Source organism: Martes martes (genome assembly GCF_963455335.1).
Source record: "Martes martes genome assembly, chromosome: 1".
Taxonomy (NCBI): domain Eukaryota; kingdom Metazoa; phylum Chordata; class Mammalia; order Carnivora; family Mustelidae; genus Martes; species Martes martes.
Window position 1 is genome coordinate 201,828,129 of NC_137888.1, and position 22,227 is coordinate 201,850,355.

At 51.5% G+C, this 22,227-nt stretch overlaps 1 protein-coding gene across 1 annotated transcript; it reads left to right on the forward strand.

Moving 5' to 3' along the window:
• Positions 1 to 20,368: 20,368 nt before the first annotated feature.
• TMEM158 (transmembrane protein 158) lies at positions 20,369 to 21,262 on the forward strand (the record flags this gene model as incomplete). Its single annotated transcript, XM_080825356.1, has 1 exon — positions 20,369 to 21,262. One exon carries the CDS (start codon positions 20,369 to 20,371, stop codon positions 21,260 to 21,262), a length of 894 nt encoding a protein of 297 aa, XP_080681482.1.
• Positions 21,263 to 22,227: the final 965 nt, after the last annotated feature.

Genomic DNA, 22,227 nt, shown 5'->3' on the forward strand with positions numbered 1-22,227 from the left:
CGAGCCCCACATTGGATATAGAGTTTACTTTAAACCTTTTTTTTTTTTAAGATTTTTTATTCATACAGACAGAGATCACAAGTAGGCAGAGAGGCAGGCAGAGAGAGAGGGGGAAGCAGGCTCCCCGCCGAGCAGAGAGCCTGATGCGGGACCCGATCCCAGGACCCTGAGATCATGACAGGCATTGAGGCAGAGGCCCAACCCACTGAGCCACCCAGGCATCCCTAGAGTTTACTTTAAAAAAAAGTAATTCATAGACTGATGGCATGTTGACGTAATCCTTAGATACATTGAGTTAAATAAAATATATTGATTTCACCTGTTCTTTTCCTTTTAACTGTAGCTACAAAAAATCTAAACTACATATGTACCGTGTATTATATTTCTATTGGACAGTCTAGAGTCACATTTAAATCCCTGTTGCACTATATCACCAGTTCTGCGGCCTTAGGCAAATTCTCGGGCAGCTTTGAGAAGTGATTGTCTTCTCTGAAAAGTAAGAATTTCTGTCCCCTTGTGAGGATTTCTGTCCCCTTTCTTTTCCTGTTTCTGTACCTTACTGTGTGATGACATGGGGTTTGGGGCAACTGCAGCCATTTTTGACGATGGGAAGAACGTGTTCAATATACAAAGCATGGTGAGTAACATACAAAGAAAGAAAGGACCGGGGTCCTTGAAGCAGGACCGAACGGCAAAACTAGTCCTGGAACTGCCAACATTGAAACTCCTTATTAAGTAGGGAAACTAATACCCTAATTATTTAAGTCATTATTCTTGTAGACGAAAGCACATGATACAACAGATGTGTAAAATCACCATGTAGTTAGCACCTTGGAGGATCAGATAAGAACACGTAGATGCCACCGGGATGTCCGAAGCAAAGGTGGGTCAATTCTGCATGGGTCAGAGCAACAGGAAATCGGAATGTATGATGCCTGGGCAGAGAAAGGGTATGGGGTGGACATTTCTGCAAAGATGAGAGAGGGAGGGAAATCAGAGCGACAGGCAAGAATCCACATCTGTACACATGGGGTTCATGCTTAGTTTCAGCCAGGACATGACAACTCTGTCTGGTACAGGCCAGGGCCCGTAGCTGGCCACTCTTTTATTAAATGCCCTGAGGCTAAATGAGATGTGGGCATTGAATTCAATGACGGGACACCCTATGATTAATTTCCTAAGGATGAAATGGCCACTCTGGGATGGAGGAAAGCAGAAAGCCAGACAAGGAGTAGGGAAATGTAGGTTTCAGTCTGGTATTCTACTACTTGATAGCTGGGTGACCACAAGCAATTCACTTGAGTCTGAGTCCCAAGCGTCTGAGTCCCCCTCGTCCGGCATTTAGGGTGCTTTGGGCTACAGGTAGCTGGAAACTCTAAGCAACGTGGAAAATCCTTCCTTCAGATAACTGGAGGTCCACAGGGCAGGTGCCAGTCAGCATACTCAGAAACTCAACCATGCCCCTCGGAACCCAGGTTCTTTCCAACACTGCACTGTTGTCTTAAGGGGTTTCTTTATTGGGGTTAGGAGCAAGATCACAGCAGCAATGCCCAGAGTCATTTTCAGACCCAGACATTCCCAAGCTGACTCTTTCTTGGGAGCAAAACAAACTCTCCTGGAGATACCCGGAAAACTTCCCTTCTGTTCTCATTGGCTAAAATTGAGGCATGTGTCTTTAACGAAGCAATCGTTGGGAAGGATGTAAGTTATCAATCAGGATCTATCCTGGAAGCTGGGGATAGGAGTAGGACTCTTCTTCTGAGTCATGTGAGGCAGAAATAGATACTGAGAGAAAAAAATAAACTTTTGTTAAAAGGGAAGAAGGTCACAATGAGTATATCTTCTACAATATGTCTAGTAAATGGAGGCTATCTATATTCACCCTTGATGTCACATACAGGGTACTCCTGAATAACAGAAGAAATTAAATATTCTTTCCAAGTTCTGCAGAATGTAAAAGCTAAAGAATGAACAATGACAGGCCCAGAGGATACCATCTGGGGACGTCACCCAGATGGGATTGGACATTAGCCCAAAGCCTGCCTTTGGTTGTGTGTGAATTTCCCCTTCGCCTCCCTGGAATAGAATGTGAGTAGATGACCTTGAGTCATCTATGACCTTGAGTCATCAAATGGGGATTTGGCTATCTCCGCCGTGGGTCCACCTTACCCTGATTTCATCAAAATCCAAGAAAAGAGAGTCCTTGGAGCTGGGGCTCTTTAAATCTTCAGCCCTGGGAAAGTTCTTTTTCTTCTTCTTGAGATTTTACAAAATTTTGGGTTCTGGCTTGAATCTGTTACATTTTCAGGGTTCTCCGAAGAGAATCACTAATTTTTTTCTTGAGAAAAATTCTTCTGCCTCCAATTTGCACGCCTCATGCAGGCTGGAATGAGCCATCGGACACGCCTCTTCTTTCACAGTGAGTTTTCAGGCAGGCCTGGACCTCCTTTGTGGGGTGGTTGCACCTTTAAGGCTATTAGCCTGGAGATTAATTTTCATGGTTGTGGTCCCTGAAGGTCCCCGACTAGTTTCCAGAAAAGAGAGGCCCATCTGGCCCAGAGAATATTAGGTGATGTCACTGTTCTTCTCTGGCCAAGCTCAGATGGGCACATTTTAATTGAAGATTATAGAAGTCACCAATACTCGTTCTGAGGCAGCTTGCAATAATTGGGGATAGAGATGGTATTAAAAAGAAAACCACGGGGCCATAATGGAGCTAATTAAGTTGAAGCCCAACCTCACTAACCCAAGATTTAACAACTAGCCTAACTGCAGTTCCAACCCCCTCCAGAATGCAACCCTCACCCAGACACACTGGAATTTCTTGCAGGCAATCCTCTGAGAGACCCCTACCCCCTTAGGAGGGTGGTCTTGCCTAATAAATTCCTTTTCTGAATGCTTTCTCTCTGCCTTTAAAAGCCTTTCCTTTCCCGGTGCTCCCCTCTACTTGTGGGCTGTGCTGCTGCCCAGATCATGAATCGTTTAATAAAGCCGATTAGATCATCAAATTTACTTGGTTGGGTAGGTTTTTTTGTTGTTTTTCATTTTTTGACAATGATGACATTTGGTGGAGCAATCACAGTGCACCCATTTCCATGCTAAATGGCTTACGTGCCTTTCCTTGTTTAGCGCTTCCTGGAAATCTGTGGGTTTGGTACTATTAATATTATTTCCCATTTTATAGATCAAAAAACAGCCTCAGACGTACTAAACCATGTTCCCCAGCCACGTGATTTTCACCCTCCTCTTCCTCCCCCCCACCCATCATCATCACAATTTCAGTCTAGAGGGGCCTGGGCTGTCACTGGAGGAGAGTAGAGAAGGGACCTCTGTGCCCTGGGTCTGGGCTGAACTCAACATCTTGGTAGCAAACGTATCACAGGCTTCCTCCCTGGAGTCACCCAGAACCTTCTCTACCCAGCTCTATACCTTTGACTAAAAAGTGACCAAAATGTACTCAGGGTCCTGTGAATCCTCTTTCCCTTGAGGCCTCAGCTTTTGGATTTCTGTGTCTGTCTTTGCATGGCCCAAGTATTAGCAGGAACGCTCTCAAGATAGTTAACCCAGGGGCGCCTGGGTGGCTCAGTGGGTTAAGCCTCTGCCTTCGGCTCAGGTCATGATCCCAGGGTCATGGGATCGAGCCCCACATCAGGCTCTCTGCTCAGCAGGGAGCCTGCTTCTCCCTCTCTATCTGCCTGCCTCTCTGCCTGCTTCTGCCTACTTGTGATTTCCTCTCTGACAAATAAATAAATAATCTTTAAATATGTGTGTATGTATATATATATATATATATATATATATATATATATATAGTTAACCCAGATTCCGCCATCCTCAACTTCTGATCCCCCTCGAACCTTCATCCAGCTCCTTGTCTTATAGGGTTGGGTCTGATCACCCGGCACCGCCTTCAGCAAGAATCCTATCAGGTCACTTTCAGTAATTTTCCAACCACTGACCCTCTCCATCCTGCGCCCTGGCTGTAAGTCCCCACTTCTCCTGGTTGTATTCAGGCTTGAGCCCAGTCTCTTACCCCTACTGCAAGACCCCACTGTAGTGGTCCCACTGAATAAAGTCTGCCTTCCCATATTTAGCAAGTGTCAGAACACTTGTTTCTTTCAAACCCTACGGGTCAACTCTAGAACAGAAAAGACTAAAATTATCTAAGCTGAACCATCAGAACTTCTGGGGCGGGACCCCTCCCCCCCAGCATCAATATTTCCTAAAGTTCTCCGGGGGGTTTCCGTGTGCAGCCAAGATTAAGAATTGGGAATCTAAGGCCAAAGGCAATGCAAAATGGTCCTGCTTCATAAAAACTCAGTGGGTGATTCCTTCCTAAGGCTCTGTCTGCCACCTGGGCAGTTTTCCAGGACCCTGAATGAATCTCTAATCCTGAATGACATGTTCAGGGTTGAGAAACCTTAACGTGCCCAAGGCTCGGGTCCAAGGACAATTAATCCAATTACAAAAGACTTCACCAGAAGATTCCTTTAAATTACAAGGAACCCCGACCGTAAACCTATCATTTACTTTACAGGACTCAAGATTATAATCTTCTTTCAGAACGGACCTGCGTAGTTCCTTTATATCATGCACAACAACAGGCCCAGCTGATCTGTGCTGTTACAAACCCGCAGGGCCTCAGGCCGGTTGAGCCGTGAAGGAAAGGAGGCGGGAGGCGAGGCAGGAGGGGGCTCCTGGGGGAGCTGATCGCATTCTGCTTTCTTTCCCTGAGTGCTGGTTGCACGGGCCTGCTCAGGGCTGAGTATGTTAGCTTTAACCAAAAGTTGACACGTTGAACAGCGTGTAAGTCAGAGTGTTCTGGGATGTGTTCTCCTCCACAAACAGGGGAGAAGTTTCTACCTCTACCTTAGCTGGACGTGTGAGAAGGCCTTTCCTGGCCAGCCCTTCCAAAGAAAGATGGCTGGGGCAGGCCACAGACTCCTCGTCGTCAAGGCCAGCCACAGGCTCTTTTGTTTGTAAGATTTTTTTTAATTTAAATTCAATTTAATTAACCTATACTGTAGTACTAGTTTCAGAGGTAGAACCCAATGATTCCTCGGTTGCATACAACACCCAGTTGCATACAACATCACGTGCCCTCCTTAATGCCCAACAATACTCAATGTGTTCCCTAGGATTAAGAGTCTCATCCATAGTTCTCTTCAGACATCATCCCGACTAAGGAGGGTTTCTCTGGCTGTGTCCTGGGCCAGCAGGTCTCTAGGGTAGAGGCAGCATCTCAGACTTTCCTGTGATCCCCCCAGGGTGGAAGGGCCCAGCACCTGCATAATTTCAAGCCGAGGAGCAGGCAGGAATGTGAACACACACACACACACACACACACACACACACATGCACACAGTCCTGCGTCTGTCCCCCACCCTAGGTCCACACAAACAGAAGAGTCTACTCAACTTATCTTTGTTCACTGCATTCTTCAGGGCCACAGAACACCGTGATAAAAATAATTCCTTTTAACATGGTAATTTATTGCCACAATCAGCTTCTCAGCATTGTTTGCAAAATTACCCTTGCAGGAGCCACTAGCAACCGACCAGGACTGCCAGAACCCAGCTTCTCTCTCTCTCTCTCCTGCAGCTGGGAGGCCAGGACAGTCCGGACGGCACAGAGTCTGGGCTCCGGCTCTTTCCATTTTCTTGCCAAAGGAAATTAAGGGACCCCCCCCCACCAACAAACCTAAAATACTATCCCTGACTTCACCCCACAAAATTTTCCAAGACAGTCACGGCATTTGCTGGGATGGTCCCTCCTCTGGAAGGGCTGCGGCAGAGGAGCCTGACGTCTCGGGATGGGGTTTCGCCGCAGATGGGCTTGGTTATCCTACTTTCTTTGCTAACATATTGGCACCAGGGCCCTGATCAGGAGTCCTTCTGCACCTGCACTTTCCCACCTGCAAACCTGGAATGAAAATAGTTCCTGGGATTGGTGGAAGCAAAGCAGTTATCACGCGGATGTGTCTGGGGTGACATTAGTCCTCGTTTCCTTCCTGGGCCCTCCCCCATGCCTCTACCAGTTTCCCCAGGGAGTTCTTCCGTAATGCGATGCTTGCACCCCGATGAAACACCTGCTTCTGGAGAACCTGACCCAATACGGTGAGAGGCATCCTGCATCTTGGACGTGGCTTCTCGAGTCCGCTGCAGCTCCTCACACCGGATGTGTTCAAGATAGAACTATCCTCCCACCTCCCTTCTCCCACAGTCCTAGGTCGATCACCCAAGCCCCAAACCTGCTAATCACCCAGGATCCCTCTCCTACCATCATCATCCACAACTGACTGATCACAGAATCCTCCTCCTTTGGGCCCTGATGTCATTTTCCTGAAAATGTCCACCTCCTGGTCTTTCCCAGCACTAAGCCCTCACAACCAGGATCTTTGCCCCATCTGGACCGGCTCCAGGTCATACCCCATGCCTCAGTCCATGAGCTTTCCTGAAACATCTCGTTTTCTCATTATTCTCCTGCTTACACCCTCATTTGTCAGGCTAGACCTCTACCTTCTTGGCTCAGGGCTGAAAGAAAGTCTTGATGATCCAGCTCCTGAATCCTCCCTCCCTGCCCTCCCCACCTCATGCACCCCTCCCAGCATCACACTCATGTGCCAGCTGCACCTGTGGCCCTAAATGCGCTCCCCTCATTCACTTAGTGTCCTCTTTTAATCCCTCAAAGCTCAGCTTAGACATCACCGCTTCTAGGAGGCTTCCTGATGCTCTGGGGCTAATTAGATGGCCTGCCCTGTGTCCCCATGGCATTCTGCACACGTGACCATCATTCCTTCCCATTGTAAACCCCCTCACCGTACTTGTTTGTGTCCTGACTTATCTAGAAGTTCTGGGAGGGGGGCACACTGCTGCTCATTGATCTCACTGCCTCCATCACCACGCCAGGCATACAGCAGACACTCAAAAAGTGTTGGGTGAGCAAAGGACATATATAAAAGTTCCTGGCCCACAGTTAGCTTTGAAGAATCCCCCATTCTCCTCTCTTGTCCCTGCGGCCCCCCCATCTTGAACGCACTTCACCCATAAGCTCTACTTGCCTGCTCTAAGCAGATGCAATCCAGGGCCGAGTCACATGTGATATTTGCATATGATTTGCCAAAATTTGCATGTAATTGGCTTATGCCTGCAGAATCTAATCTCTGGCCATTTGAATTTAATGCTGAAGCCAGATCATGGAGATTTGCAGGAGAGGTGTTCCTTCTTCCTCCACTGATCTTTCCCCTCTCCCTTCCATGCTCACAGTGTTGCCCTGGCAAACGGGGACACCCGAGGTCTCGGAGCAGGGGCCCCAGGAGATGAGAGATGAGAGGGAAATGGCCAGGAAGAGGATGTATGTTTTGCTTTTGTAGCATCAGGAACCGTGTCTGTATAAAGGATCCAGACCAGGCTGAAGGCAAAGGTGTCCTTCCGATGTGTCTGGGCTCTGTTGAACTGGGTCTGGGAGTCAGCTCTGCCCCAGCTTTGAGCCAGTGGCACTTTGGAGTAAGAAGAGATCAGGTTGGAGTGAGGTGGGGTGATATCCTACAGGAAAAACAATAGCACAGAACAGAGACTGGGAATCCAACAGGAATCAGGGCAACAGGCAGGCAGGAGAAATTAAGAGCCCCAAGAATGGGTGCCTGGGTGGCTCAGTCAGTTAAGCATCTGCCTTTGGTTCTGGTCTGGGATCAAGTCCGGTGTCAGGCTCCCTGCTCAGCATGGAGTCTGCTTCTCCCTCTCTACCCTTTCATCTTGCTCATGATCTCTCTCTCTCTCTCATATAAATAAATTTTTTTAAAAAGCCCCAAGAATGCCTAGAGACATGGCAGAGACATCAGATTGTCTATGAATCAGTGACAGATTTTTGAGGTGATTTTAATAAAATCCAAGATAACAAGTTGTTTCCAGCACATGAAAGGATTTGGGGGGTGGGGGTTCCAGGTTGATCTGTGAGTGACAGAAGGTCTCCAAGCTGTTGATTCTCATGTACCTGTTGACACCTTCCTCCTTAGCTCTGCCCTCTACCCTTCACTTTCATTCATCCTTTCTGGGACCATCCAGCCCCTCCCATCACCCTCTTCTCCTCTGGGAGACACCCCCCCCATATCTCCTTTTCCCACCGTGGTTGTGGCCAAAAGCAGCTTGAGGCCACATGACTCACTGTCCAGGAGCCTGGCAGAAAATCTGGGGCTGGGGGACATGGGGTGGACCAGCACCTTTAGAGCACGGGGCGGGGGTGGGGGTTGTCATGGACAAATGGACCCAGTGACATCCTAGCAAGTCATACCCAGATAGCACAGTGTCCTAAGCTGAGTATGCTACGCTCCAAATACGCTCCAAATACCGCGTGAAGTGTTCACTGCTTCACACTTGCCTCACCAGCCTGCGAGGCGCCAGACAGATGCTCGCATGACGCTGAGATGGTCACCGAGAGCCCAGACGCTCCTGCGCTTTGCTTCCGTTTCCTGTCTGGCATCTAGGAAACGGGTCTTGCAAACCAACCCTCTCAAGGAGCTAAGGTTGCTGAAGACCCCAAGGTGACGTTTTTAAAACAGTTGCCCTCTGAAGTAGCTTGAAATATACCAAAAATGAAAAAAAAAATCAGAAAGTATTTTTGGCTCTTGTAGTTCCCAAACACCAGAACTCGAAAGGTTGTACAGCCATCACCTACATTAGCTGCTTAAAAATGTGGATGCCAGGTCTTCAGGCCGGGAGAGTCTGACTCCGCGTATGCCTCAGGTGAGTCCCGACATCTGTGTCACTAGCATTCCAACAGGCAGCCAGAAATGAAACTCACTGACTTAGACCATTAGGGTCTGCCCTTGAGGGCACTGCTGGCCAGAGATCAGTTGTAAGGGGCCGAGGATCTCTGAAAACAAGGTTCTCGGGTTGGGAAGGGCTGTATGTCCACCCAAACCATCTTTGTTTTTTGGTTGTTGTTTTTTTTTTTTTTTTAAGATTTTATTTATTTGACAGAGAGAATGAGCTCAAGCAGGGGGAGAGGCAGGCAGAGGGAGAGGGAGAAGCAGACTCCCCCGCAGAGCGGGAGGCTTGATCCCAGGACTCCAGGATCATGACCTGAGCCAAAGGCAGAGCCTTGACCGACTGAGCCACCCAGGCGCCCCCCTCTTTGGGTTTGCCATGATGCAAGAGCGAGGAGATCGGGGGGTATTTGTTCTCTATTCCTGTAGGGTTTTTGACACAAGGAGGGTCGATCTGCGCACCCTATCCCCAGCCACTTAGGCATTTGATGTTCATTAACCTTAATTAGTAAAATTAATCACAAAGCCTGCAGCGAAGGAAGGTTTATTGATGTTTATTATACATGAAACTTGCCAACACAGGTAGAAGGCATCTTAAAGAAGAGCTCAGATTTTGGTCAATTCTTTAATAAAGTACAAGAGGAGCAACGAAGTCTGGACATTTTGTGTTTTATCCAAAACTTTCAGGCCCCCTCACCACCGCCCGGTTGTTAAGGTGCTCAGATGGGAAGGTGACCATCTCCTTGCTGCTGTTCAACCCAGTTTAATTAACACCTACCCTTCGGTCCCCAACATCCTTTTAAACTGGCTGCTCTCTGCCCAGATAGACTTTTACACCTGTCTTAGCAATTCTGGGAGAGATGCTTTGAAGTGCCTTTTCCAAATCCCCTGTTAATGATCTGGTAATTATTGCAGTGACTTTTCAGTGGGGTGTGAAGTGCTTAGCACACTGGGGCCAGGAGAATCCCAAGGCTCCAGAAAGAGAGACAGAGCAAGGGAGAAAGGGGGGGGGGATCCCGAGTCTGGGGTTGCCCCAATGTCACAGGGGTGGCCCTATCTGGCCAGAGAAGGGGCCCTGCTTGAGGCTGGTGCGGCCACCAGGAGCTCCCATTGGCAGGTGAAACGATGTCTCTAAGTCCTGGGGCCAGTCTGACTACAGAATGTGGGGGAAACTACACAAATGACCCCCAACTCCCCTCCAAGGATTGCAGCAAACAAGACCCAGAACCACGGCTGCCTCCAGAGGCCACGGTCCTGTGCGAAAACTCCCATCTTGTCCTCCATTCCCTCCCCTTTCCCTTCACGATCCACACCCATTTTAAGCAATCAGGGCGAGCCAGAGCTGTGCATACTTTTCTCTGGGTGCCTTCCGTTGTCCTATACAGCCACGGGGGCCAAATGAGGTCCAGCTGTGCAGGGCACCCCGACGTCTGGAAGTCAGGTATGCCACCCATCTCCACACCTGTGTTCCCCAATATCCTGCTTCCACATGGGTCTCTCACAGTCTGACCACCCCTCACAACCCAAGGAGACTGCAAAACACGATGTGTCCTGACTGCCCCAAGTTCTCACAACATCCGAGCCAGCGGCCTTCGATCCCCACCTCCAAAAAAGAAAACAAGCCTAAGGGAGAACTGGCACGCCAGCCCTAAACACCCATTTGGCCACGGAGTCTTAATGGGGCAGAAGATATCCTCGGGTGCAGGCCCCTTGTTTTTCCAATGAGACACCCCAGGACTCAGGAATGTGCCTGGATGTGTTCATGATCAAAGCCTTCTCAGGGAATGTCAGGGCCTGGACTAGAACCAGGTCCCCTGAAGCTTCTCCACCACTGTGGCTTTCCCACCAGTGACCACCGTTAGTCTGCGGTCTTCGTATTTGCAGGCGCTGGCTTGGCCTCCACCACCCCCAGGGGCAGGGACAGCTAGGTCAACCATGCCCTTGGCCATCTCTGACATGCCCTTGACACAGTGGTATCTGATTACAGCTGCCAGTGTGTTGATGATCCTTGATCTGGCTTCTGGGGCCCCGGACCCCAACCCCTGTTAGCTCAGCCCCTACCCTCAATGTGGCTCTCAGTGCTGGTACCTCTTCTGGCCCCGAAATCCCGGGCGTTGCCTTGGTTTGTTGCTGGAAATCATCTGTGCAAGCCACAGCCCCCCATCTGGAGTTAAGCAAACCTAGCTCATGGGTGGTCTGGGATCCCCTTCGCTGCTTCTCGAGAGAAACTGGGAAGCCGATGCCCCGGGCATAAACATTTTTACATAACTTTTTCTACCTCCAATAATGATGGAATAATATACGACAAGTTGCTGAAAACATTTTTCACCAAAATTCCTCTCAGGGAGAGTCTTTCATGTGTTCAGAAGAAATTCGGAAATGGCCCAAGCCAGTAGTGACCCCAGACCAGTGGCATCAGCATCATCTAGAAATCACCTGCGACCTCCACCTCGTGAGAGATGCGGATTGTCAGGACCCACCCCCATCTTGCCGAATCAGAAATGCTAGGGTGGGCTCTTCCTGGAGATTCGGGTACAGTTGAGATCTGGGAAGCCCTTTGTGGTGGAGGTAGGGCAGCTCAAGGACATGATCCAGTGGCAAAAACCAGGGCTCCCCTTCCTTCTAAAGAGGGAGGGTCTGGTTACCTCCATGGCTCTAGTCAGGGGAGTCCCAGGATGAACCAGAGGGCGAGGGGAGGAGCTGGGAAAGAACTGGATTGCTCTTCATGACAGAAGGGAAGGGCTTTTGAGGTTCCCTGAGGACATCTAGAGGGGAGGAGAGTGAAGACAGTGGGCTTGGTGCCGAGTGGGGAAAAGGTGAGAGTGAGACCCCCATAACAGGGAGTATATTGAGGGACCGTCCATGGAATCACAAGCCGTGGGCAATGCAACCTCCCCCCAAACTGTACGAAGTGTTGGTAACAATTAGATAGACAGCCACATGTGCTTAGGGGTTCCGCACACCTTGGACACCACGAGAGGTGCTCTGTTCAGCCTGGTGGTCTCAACACCATGCTAAGCAGAGACTCTGTAAAAAAGAATTGCCATGTCCACACACTCTTCCCCAGTGGTCAAGATTTCTGCATTTCCATAACCATGCCCTTATTTGGGCGCAACTGATTGGTTTCCCATTTTTTTGCTCTCACAGGCAACAAAACCGAACAGAGGGGGGCTGCGTCATGCTTGGCTAGGGTGGACAGGGCTGGGAAAAGAGGCCCAGCTCCAGGGTAGTGCTGGGGTTTTCCATGGAGAGGTTCACAGCCCGCATCTCCAAATTGCAAAGCATAGAGCAAATCAGGCACAATCAAGATGGCGACCGCCATCCCCGGGGGCCAGCCTGGGTGGTGAGGACAGAGCACAACCAGCTTTGGGGGGTCCACCCAACTTGAAGAAGGCAGTGACATGAGGGTTCTGATACCATGTGAGGGGACGGCAGGAGTCTGGCCAGCAGCCCAGGTACCAGGAAGCATGACCCCATGGCCCCAGTGGCCTTACTTGGACCACGAGCTCCAAGTTCTTGCCTATGCCCATGAACTTCTTCAGGTCTCAGGGCTGGAGTCGGTCCAGCCTGGGCTTCCAGCTCACACACCCTGGTCTCATGGGGCCTGACCCAGATCCTAGGCAGAGCTAGAAGAACCAAGGCTTAATTGCGTCAGCATGGAAGCCCGCCGAACGAGCCGACACTCTCAGTCCCTACCATCAATCCTCCACCCTGTAAACAGAGTTAAAGTGCGACGCCAGCAATTATCAAGCCCATCATTTTCCTCTTCTTCACTAAGTAAATTAGAAAGGCTCTCTGCTCTCACTTTGCAACCGGCCCTCATTTTTAAAGCGTGACTGTTAAAGCATTGCAAAGGGCCATACTTCGAGAAAGAGGTCCCTCATCTGAGGTCCAACCGGCCAAGAGGCTTGGCCACCAGCCCCGGTTTTGCGGCCAATCCATTTGTGATGTTCGGCAAGGCCAGCACCCCTCTCTGGGCCTCAGTTTCCCCATCTATGAAGAATTTGGACAAGGTGGCCTCCGGGATGCTTTCCAATCCTCATGTCCATTGGATTGCAGTTTTGCTTGACCGCTAGGGATGGCTCCGAGCAGACAGAAGCTTGGCTTCTTTTCAATCAGGACCTGACCCTCTCTCTGTACTTCTCACGCACAGCGATGAATCCCCGCAGGTGCAAATACACCAATTTTCATAGTAGTGGAAGAGCAGAGGAAGAGCCCCTCTCCCAGGCTTCCTCTGGAAGTCAACCAGAAACATAGTTACCCTGCACAGGCCCTGACCTGATTGTTCGACGACTGCGACTGCATTTCACCTGCACAGTAGAATAATTATGAAGCCCATTTCACAGACAAGGAAGCTGAGACACGCCAATGTCAAGAGTGCATTCAATCCAGGTCCGTGAGCCTCCAAAGGCCATGTTCATAGCCACAGTTCTCTGAAGTACAAAATCTGGACACATTAGCAGAAAAAGAACGGATACACCAAAAGGATAGGCCACCTTAACGCAAAGGCAATGCCAGGCAAGACACCAGCATGATTGTACTCAGGTAAATGACAGATGTCCCCAAGCATGCATGAGCCGAAAGACCCAGGGGAAAGCGGGTGGTTAGAAGGCAAGAGAGTCTTTGATAAATGTGTTCCAATGTGCTTGGCTCTTTCAAAAATGGGCTCTTGCTTCCTCTGTCTCCTCTCTACTTCAGAAATGGAATGCCAATTATTTTATTTGAAGAGTGTGTCTGGTGGTGTTTAGAAGCAGCATGAAGGAAATTTGTACGATGCTCATTAGTGGCTGATGGGGAACATCCAGTTGCCTTTGTTCTGAAGACCTAGCTCAGTCCCCCAGGTCTTCCATACTGAAATCCTCAGAATTTACGATTCTAACCACTCAATGGCATTCTAATTTTTTTAGAAGGTGGCTAAGTGAACCACAAAATATCACTTGCTTTAAAGGTTGTCTTTTCCCACCTTCCTACCAAAGAAAATTACTTTTATTACCAAAAAATGTTTTCTAAAGATAGTGTCAGTTAGGTTCATCTGACAGACGCTGCCCCTGGAAGGGTCCCCATCAGCGCAGTTTAGTCGATATCCCTGGTCTTCGGTCTTCTTTATCTTTCTCTTGAATACCTCTGAATCATTGATAAATACACTATTTAAAAATCCATCAATGTCAAACCCAAAGGCTCCCAGGTGACCTCAGGAGCCCCAGGCTGGATGTCTGCCCAGCTAAGCAGTTCCTGCCGAATTCCCGGTTCGTGGCACCCACTCGTACCAGGCACTCTGGTGGCCCTGGAGGCTGAGTAATGGATTTGGAGAACCGAAATCCAGGACTTCACCATTAAGGATGCACCAGGTTGGAGAAACATCTTCTAGCTCTTTCAGTGTCGGTGGGATTTATGGGTTGGGACTGCATGCAGGCCAGATGCATTTGGAAGGCTGAAGAGATACAGACGAGCATCTCCTTGCCAGCGGCCCCGCCATCCTGCACCTGCTTCCTCATCAGTAAAACAGAGCGGTACCCACCAACTGTTGTTGGTAATGGCGGGGGGTGGGGGGGCAGTGAGCCGGGCTGTGATTAAAAATGTGAGGGGTGCCTGGCTGGCTCAGTTGGTAGAGCATGTGACTCTCGATCTCGGGGTTGTGAGTTCAAGCCCCACATCAGGTGTAGAGTTTACTTAAGTAGAAAAAAAAAAAAAAGAACAAGAGGGTCAGAGGAAGTTTGAATCTTGTTCCACCACAGTGTGACTCTGTACAAGTGACTGAATCCCTCAGAGACTCAGCTTACCTCGTCTGTAAAATGGCCATAGTAATCCCTTCCTCAGGGGACCACGGTGAGGATGAATTTCAAGTGCTCGACACAGTGCCTGGCACACAGTGTCTGTTAGGGGAGAACTGTCCTCTGTGAAGATGCCAATGTCAGGCCAAGCCCAGAAGAGGTGCTCGCACAGCAGGCAGTCCTTCCCCCTTCAAATCCTTTCACGCACGTGCCACCTGGGCACCCTTGTCCTCCTGGGTCTCTGTTAGACACTCCCATCTTTCCATAACAGCAGAGGCTTCCTCTTTCCCCCACAAGCCCTTGCTGAGTTCTTCCCAGAAACCCAGAAACTCTGGACAGAAGAGAAATACCAGCAGTTGCCCTGCCCACCCTGCACCCAGGGGACCCACAAGCAAACAACGCATGCAGCAGACAGAATTAAGTCCGACTAACGGCTTGAAGCTGCCAACAGCAGCCGTGTCCCAGGAGAGCCTGTGATTAATTGCCAAATGAATTGAGTGGGCTGTAATTGCCGCCTGGGTTCTTGGGAGGCAGAGCTCTCTGCTGACCACAGTGGTCAGGAAGAAGAAATGTCCACGCCCTGGAGGTCTGGCAGAGGCACCCAAAAAAAGATCACGAAGGAAGCAGCGGGCACAGACTGTCAGGATCTCATCTGCGAACACGGGGGCTTCAGCTGCTCCTGCGACCGGTCCTCGAGGGTCCCATCTGAGGAATGGGATTTCTCAGGGACGCAGGCATGAATAGCATTCTTCCCCCATTCCCTGGTGCTCCCCCACCCCGGCCCCCCGACACACAGCGACCTTCCCCAGTGACTCTGACGTGGCTGAGCCACTCGTTTCCAAGTCTTTCTCTTCTCTGTCCTATTTTTACCATTCTTTTGTGGTTTTTGCTTATTTCTCAGTCTACAGTGTGAGGGAGTAATATCTTAATTCCACCCACATAATAGGAGAGGACTCACGAGTTACTGTACCTGCAGCATTCTGAGGCCATCAGATGAAAGGAATTCAAATAACCCAAAGAGATCTTTTTGTCAAGTCTTACTTCATAGGTAGCATGCGCAAAAATTAGCTGACGCCGGAGACGGGCGTCAGAAATGAAGAGAATGAAATTACGTGCATCGTTGCTGATTATTTTCTTTGAAGTCCTTGATGCTTGTTTTCTACCAATACAGCCCATGTAGAAAAACTCACTCTCTGTATTTTAGGAACAAAACAAAGATGTCTTCTATTTGTTTTATAAAAATTACAGGATTGAGGGAAAGGGAAGGAGCCTCATTTGCCTTTCTCTCTTACATCCATAGAAAAAAGATCTAGGCTCATCTAAAATGTTGCTAGTAATTCAAGTTTTGCTGACAGGTGCCCCCCGGGGCTCATGCCCGATAGATGGGTTCAGCCTTCCACGCCTGACTCGGCCCAGCCAGGTGGTTCCCTGGCGGGGCCTCGGCCCTGCACAGGGGCAGGTGAGCAGGCTGGTAGGGACACAGCAGTCCTGTTGCTGGGGCATCGGTGTGGCTCTGTCCATCTCAACTCCCTAAACCCCGCCCACAGCCTGCTGGCCGGACCCACAGTCTTTTGAACTCACTCATTCACCAACTATTACTGAGCATCTACTATGTGCCCCATACCGTTCCATGGAATAAAGCAGATAAAGCCCTGCTTTGGGGAGATAGGTATCCCAATAAAGAGACATTAAACAAAGAAGAAAGACGGACAGCAGGTCAGCTGAACGTGAGTACCAGGAAGACGTGCAGAACAGTGCACGGGAAGATAGTGACGGGGACAGAGGGAATGGTTGCTGTTTTACACTAGAGGAGGGCTCCCTGGGGAGCTGCCTTTGCAGCAGAGAGCTGAGGGGGACACAGGAGCAAGCAAAGGAAATGTCAGAAAGACACTGCCCAGACAGTGTCCAGGGCAGAGGAAACAGCAAAGGCCTTGAGTTTGGCTCAAAAGCGGAGTTTGCTCTGCATGTTCCAAAAACAGCAAAGGAGTCAGTGTGCCTGGAACAGAGCCGGCAAGGGGAAGGGAAAGTGATAGGAGATGGACCCAAGGGCGGGTGGGGGGAACCACACAAAACACACGGGAGGCAGGTCTCTGCCTGTAGCTCAGGCAACACTCTTAACTGGCCGGCTTGCTCAGTCAGCAACAGGGTGTTGCACACCCCACGTCCCTGGCTAGCCCTCCCGGACCCCTGCTGGAGGCTGAAGGGAAGAATTCAAAATGGTAATGGTTGCAAAAGGGGATGAGACTTTAATATCTTTTTCCCCCCCAGAATAGTTGTACATTTTAGAGAATATGCAAAATGGAAAACAGGATGACACAGATACAGAAAAGGAAAGAGGACAGGTAGCTGGGAGTATCATTGTTTCCTCACTGTTTTCCAACCTTCATATAATGTGGTTATAATGTAATATACTGAATATGTTTGTAACATATCATATACGTTTTTAATGTTTTTAGATATGTAACTCTTTTATGATTCTGTGAAAGTAATAAAACATACAGATGAAATTTTCCCTTATTTTAATGTTGCAAACCCATATTGTTGTTTATATGTTATAAACCTATATTATCACAAATGGTACAAACCCATATTATCTCTTATAAAAATACTATACAGCTGATGGTGAATTACGTGTGTAAGTCCAACAACGTACCCCTGTGTTAAAAAAAAAAAAATTATCCCAAACTTCAAGGGCCTGTGTTGTTTATCCTGAAGGATCACAGCAGGATTTTGTCAGCTAAACTGAAGGACCGGGGGAAGGAGATCATTGCGTGTGTAAGACGGCACTTCGGACTCAGCTTCCAAAACAATTTTCACCCCTTAGATAACAAATATTCAAAGATGGAACCTTCAGGGAAATGAAAAACAAATCAACTTGAGAGAATTTCAAACATGGAAAAGAGAGCAGCACACAGTATAAGCCATGAATACAAGCACAGAATATCAACCATATTGTATATATAATATAACATGTTCATATATGTTTATAAAACATGCATCTTTTTTTAAAGGATTTTATTTATTTGAGAAAGAGAGAGTGGCAGGGGGTGCAGAACAGAGGGAGTGGGAGACGCATTGAGTGTGGAGTCTGACTCGGGACTCGATCTGAAAACCCCGAGATCATGACCTGAGCTGAAATCAAAGTCAGACACAACCGACAGAGCCACCCAGGTGCCTCCAAACATGTATCTTTATAAAGAAGCTCAACTGAAAATTTTCTCAAGATAAAACAGGTTTGCACGAGATACTCTCTTACCTTCTGTCAAAGGAGAAGCCCAACCTCCCTAAGGTGAGACGTCACCAGTTCTGAGCCCCTACCCTGTGCCAGGTGCTTTTCTTGTTGCTGGTAACCCAGCAGCAAACAGGCCAGAAAATAACTTAGTTCTTATCTTTTCTTCCAAACTCCAATTGTCCAAAAAGACAGCAGATCAGGGTGCCTGGGTGGTTCAGTGGGTTAAGCCTCTGCCTTCAGCTCAGGTCATGATCTCAGGGTCTTGGGATCCAGCCCCGCATCGGGCTCTCTGCTTGGCGGGCAGCCTGCTTCCCCCTCTTTCTCTGCCTGCCTCTCTGCCTACTTGTGATCTCTGTCTGTCAAATAAATAAATAAAACATATTAAAAAAAAAAAAGACAGCAGATCAATCTAGAAAACACACGCTTAATTGTCCCTCTGCATGAGGGTGAGGTCTCAGAGTCTGGGGCACATGCTGGAAAAGTGGGCACAAGGCAGTTTGCCAGGACATGGGGCTATGGTGGTACAATTCGGCAGCAAACGACTTGACCCGCCCCACCCCCTATAGACCTTTGTCTACTGCCTTTCTTGCTGCCTTGGCTACTGGCCAGACAAAGCCAGGAAGCCCCCACCCGCGGCTGAAACCCTAGAAGGTGTCACCCACTGCTGTACACAGTGGCCAGGCTTAGAATGTCCCCCTCACCTTCAAGACTGGGCCTTGCTCAGCCCTCAGACACCCTGATGCTCTTGGGCTGATCACTAGCCACACTGCTCAGTCCCCCTACTTGGCGGTTGACAGATGCTGCTCCCGACATGCAAGGCTTGGAGGAAGAGTCATGTATAATAAAAGCATGAAAAGACACACTGTTCTTTCTGGGCGCACCACTTCCCAGCAGAAAAGGAATAAACAAAAGGGGAGTCCTATCCCCTCAGGGAGATTAACCATTTCTATAGAAACCAAGGACCGTTCCAGACACCTACATCAGGCAGGACCGGTAGTAAGATCATAGCAGCCACCCTGTGAGCACGTCTGTGGACAGACAGACAGACACTGGGTCAGGCATATTTATCTTAGTATCCCTCCTAGACAGGTACCGCTGACCCCCCACTGTTCAGATGGAGAAACCAAGGCCAAATCAGAATAATGACTCGCCCAGCTGGAAAGGGGCCAGGTAGGTGCGGATATTTTGAGGCTGTTTTTAGGTCTTTCTCCACCTGGTTTTACTCATTGTTAGAAATAATGGACAAAGCTTCCAGAAACGTAACCAGCCACAATGCCTAGCAATGGAGTTCTGTTCAGGAAACTTACCTCTGTGAGGGCCATTTTGTTGGCTGCTTCTGCGTGTCCCTGGACCCCTTCCGTCTCAGACTCAGGAATCGCTGGTGTTCACGGAGCACAATGGCTTCAAACCATCGCAGCGTTCCCTTAGAGGGCATCAGTGATCCCCCGCACCCCCGCCCCGAGTGTAAGAGGCCACATTACTAGGAAAGTGTTTTTAAAAATACAAATCTGGTCATGGCTCCTTGTTCTTGACTGATACCCCCAACCTGCTGTCCTAACGGGAATTGTCCCTTGACATGGATTCTACAGACAAGCGCTCCGCTGCCTGCCAACCGAGGCTGTGCTCCGGAGAAGCGGTTTCCTGGGAGTGAAACTCCGCACCGGCACCCCTGGAGCCGCACCGCTGCTGGGCTCACAGTCCCACCAGCCCATCTGCAGCCCAAACTCCGTAGAGTTCTTGCCATTTTCCTCAGGGTGCCGCTTCTGGGTCTATTGTGTCCGAGGCGTATTAAAAAACAAACTCTGCAGATTGGAGATTTGAGATTTCTACCGTGGAAAGGTAGAAAGCCTAGTGGAGTCCTGGTTCTGGGTTCGAGGGTGGCCTTGGGGTGCCCGCTCTCGGCCTCAGTTTCCCTTTCTGTAAAACGAGAGGGGTCGCGATGAGCACTAAGGCGAGACCCCGCAGGCTCACCCCTCCCGCGCGACAACGGGGTGGTCTCCCGCGCAAGACGCAGTTCTCGCCCGGTGCCGCCTCCCACCACCCCCGCCCCGGAGTCGGACGCGTGGGCCGGTTCCCCCGGCCGGGCCACCTCCCCCTCCCCCGCCCCGCGGCTCCTGCTACCCACTGCTCCGCCCCCGGTCCGGCCTCCCGCCCGCCGCCGGGTCCCAGCCCCGCTCCCCGCGCGCGTCCCGCCCGGCCAGGCGCGTGGAACCCCGCCCTCCCCCGAGTCTCGCAGCCCGGCGGGCGGAGGGCGGGGCGGGGCGGGGCGCGCGGGGGGCGGAGCCGAGCCGGGGAATCCTGCTCCGGGCGAGCGCTGGGCCCTGCAGAGCAGCCCGGCCGTCCGAGGGCCCCCGCGGCGGGGGCGGCGGGGAACCCCAGACGCAGCCGGGCCGGGAGGGATCCCCGTGCCGATCGAGCCGCCGCCGCCGCTACCGCCTCCGCTGCCGCCTCCGCGCCGCCCCGCGGGCTGCCAGGTGCCGGGCGCGCCCCCACTCCGCCCGGCTGCCGGCTCCCGCGGTCCCGTCGTCCGCTCGCCGGCCCGTCGCCCGTGCGCCATGCAGCCGCCGCCCGCCCCGCGCGCGTAGGCGCCCGCCGCAGGCCATGCTGCTCCCGCTCGCCGCGCTGCTGGCCGCCGCCTGCCCGCTGCCGCCCGCCCGCGGCGGGGCCGCGGACGCGCCGGGCCTCGGCGGGGCGCCCCCCAACGCCTCGGTGAACGCGTCGTCCGCGGGCGAGCCCGCCGCCCCGCGGCTGCTGGCCTCGGCGGCTCCCGGGCCCCCGGAGCGCCCGGGCCCGGAGGAGGCGGCGGCGGCGGCGCCGTGCAACATCAGCGTGCAGCGGCAGATGCTGAGCTCGCTGCTCGTGCGCTGGGGCCGCCCGCGGGGCTTCCAGTGCGACCTGCTGCTCTTCTCCACCAACGCGCACGGCCGCGCCTTCTTCGCCGCCGCCTTCCACCGCGTCGGGCCGCCGCTGCTCATCGAGCACCTGGGGCTGGCGGCCGGCGGCGCGCAGCAGGACCTGCGCCTCTGCGTGGGCTGCGGCTGGGTGCGCGGCCGCCGCCCGGGCCGCCTCAGGCCAGCCGCCGCCGCCGCCTCCGGGGCGCCCACCGCGCTGCCCGCCTACCCTGCGGCCGAGCCCCCCGGGCCGCTGTGGCTGCAGGGCGAGCCGCTGCACTTCTGCTGCCTGGACTTCAGCCTGGAGGAGCTGCAGGGTGAGCCGGGCTGGCGCCTGAACCGCAAGCCCATCGAGTCCACGCTGGTCGCCTGCTTCATGACCCTGGTCATCGTCGTGTGGAGCGTGGCCGCCCTCATCTGGCCGGTGCCCATCATCGCCGGCTTCCTGCCCAACGGCATGGAGCAGCGTCGGACCACCGCCAGCGCCGCTGCCGCCACCGCCCCCGCCGCCGTGCCCGCGGGGACCACCGCCGCCGCCGCTGCCGCCGCCGCCGCCGCTGCCGCAGCCGCCGCGGCCGTCACCTCGGGGGCGGCGGCCAAGTGACCCGCCCCGCTCCTCCCCGCGTCCGCCCTGTGGCCGCGCTCTCGGGTGCCTTTCCCGCCGGGAGACTCGGCCCGTGTGCTTCGTGCTGTAGTGACCGTTAGTTCTCCTTCCGGGGAGGGGGCCGCCGGAGGGGCCCCAGCGGCTTGGCCCAGCGACCTGCGTGCCGCGCCTCGTTCCGAAAGGCAGGTGCCAGCCCTTGCGCCGAAGGGTGGGATCCGCAGCTAGGAGGACAGACAGGAGGGAGACGGGGCCCTTTCCCCTCTATTGTATCCCCCTGCCCTCCTCCCTCCCCGCACCCACGTGCCCTATATTCATGGCAGAAAATGACCAAATCCTGTGTATTTGTTTTATATATTTAATACCTGTTTTAAATGAAAGTTTTAGTAAAAAAAAAAAAAAAATCAAATTGCTATTGCTGTGGGAAGAGAAGCTCTTTGTATCCAAACATAGTATTTGAAGTTTGTTGTTTTTTAATTTATTTAAGGGGGGGGAGGCATGGGAAGGATTTCACACCCACATATTGTTACCGCTACAAATGAACTTTATGAACCTTTTCCAAGTCGATCTATCCAGTGTCGTGGCCTGGTGGGCGTTTCTTGTACTTCTGTGGTTTTTTGGCTTTTAATACAGACATTTTCCTCCAGAGATGCGTATGTAGCTTTTTCTTTATTTGATTTAGGAAAAGGAATCCAAGAATTACAAGTTGTTGCCCTGAGACGTGAAGGAGGGATGCTCCAGAGTGAGAGAGGGGCTGATGCTGTCTGTCTTCCCTCGCCTGTGTAGAGGAGGCAGGAGATGGAAACTGTGTTACTTGCTCTGATGGTAATTGTTTCAGCTCTCACCAGGCTGCCCTCCAGTAACCACCCATCCCCACCCCAGCCTCACTGACATTTGTCACGGTGGCATACAGGGTTTTATGTCATTTGCCTTTTGGCCCCCTGCCTCACAGTCTGTGAAACACCCAG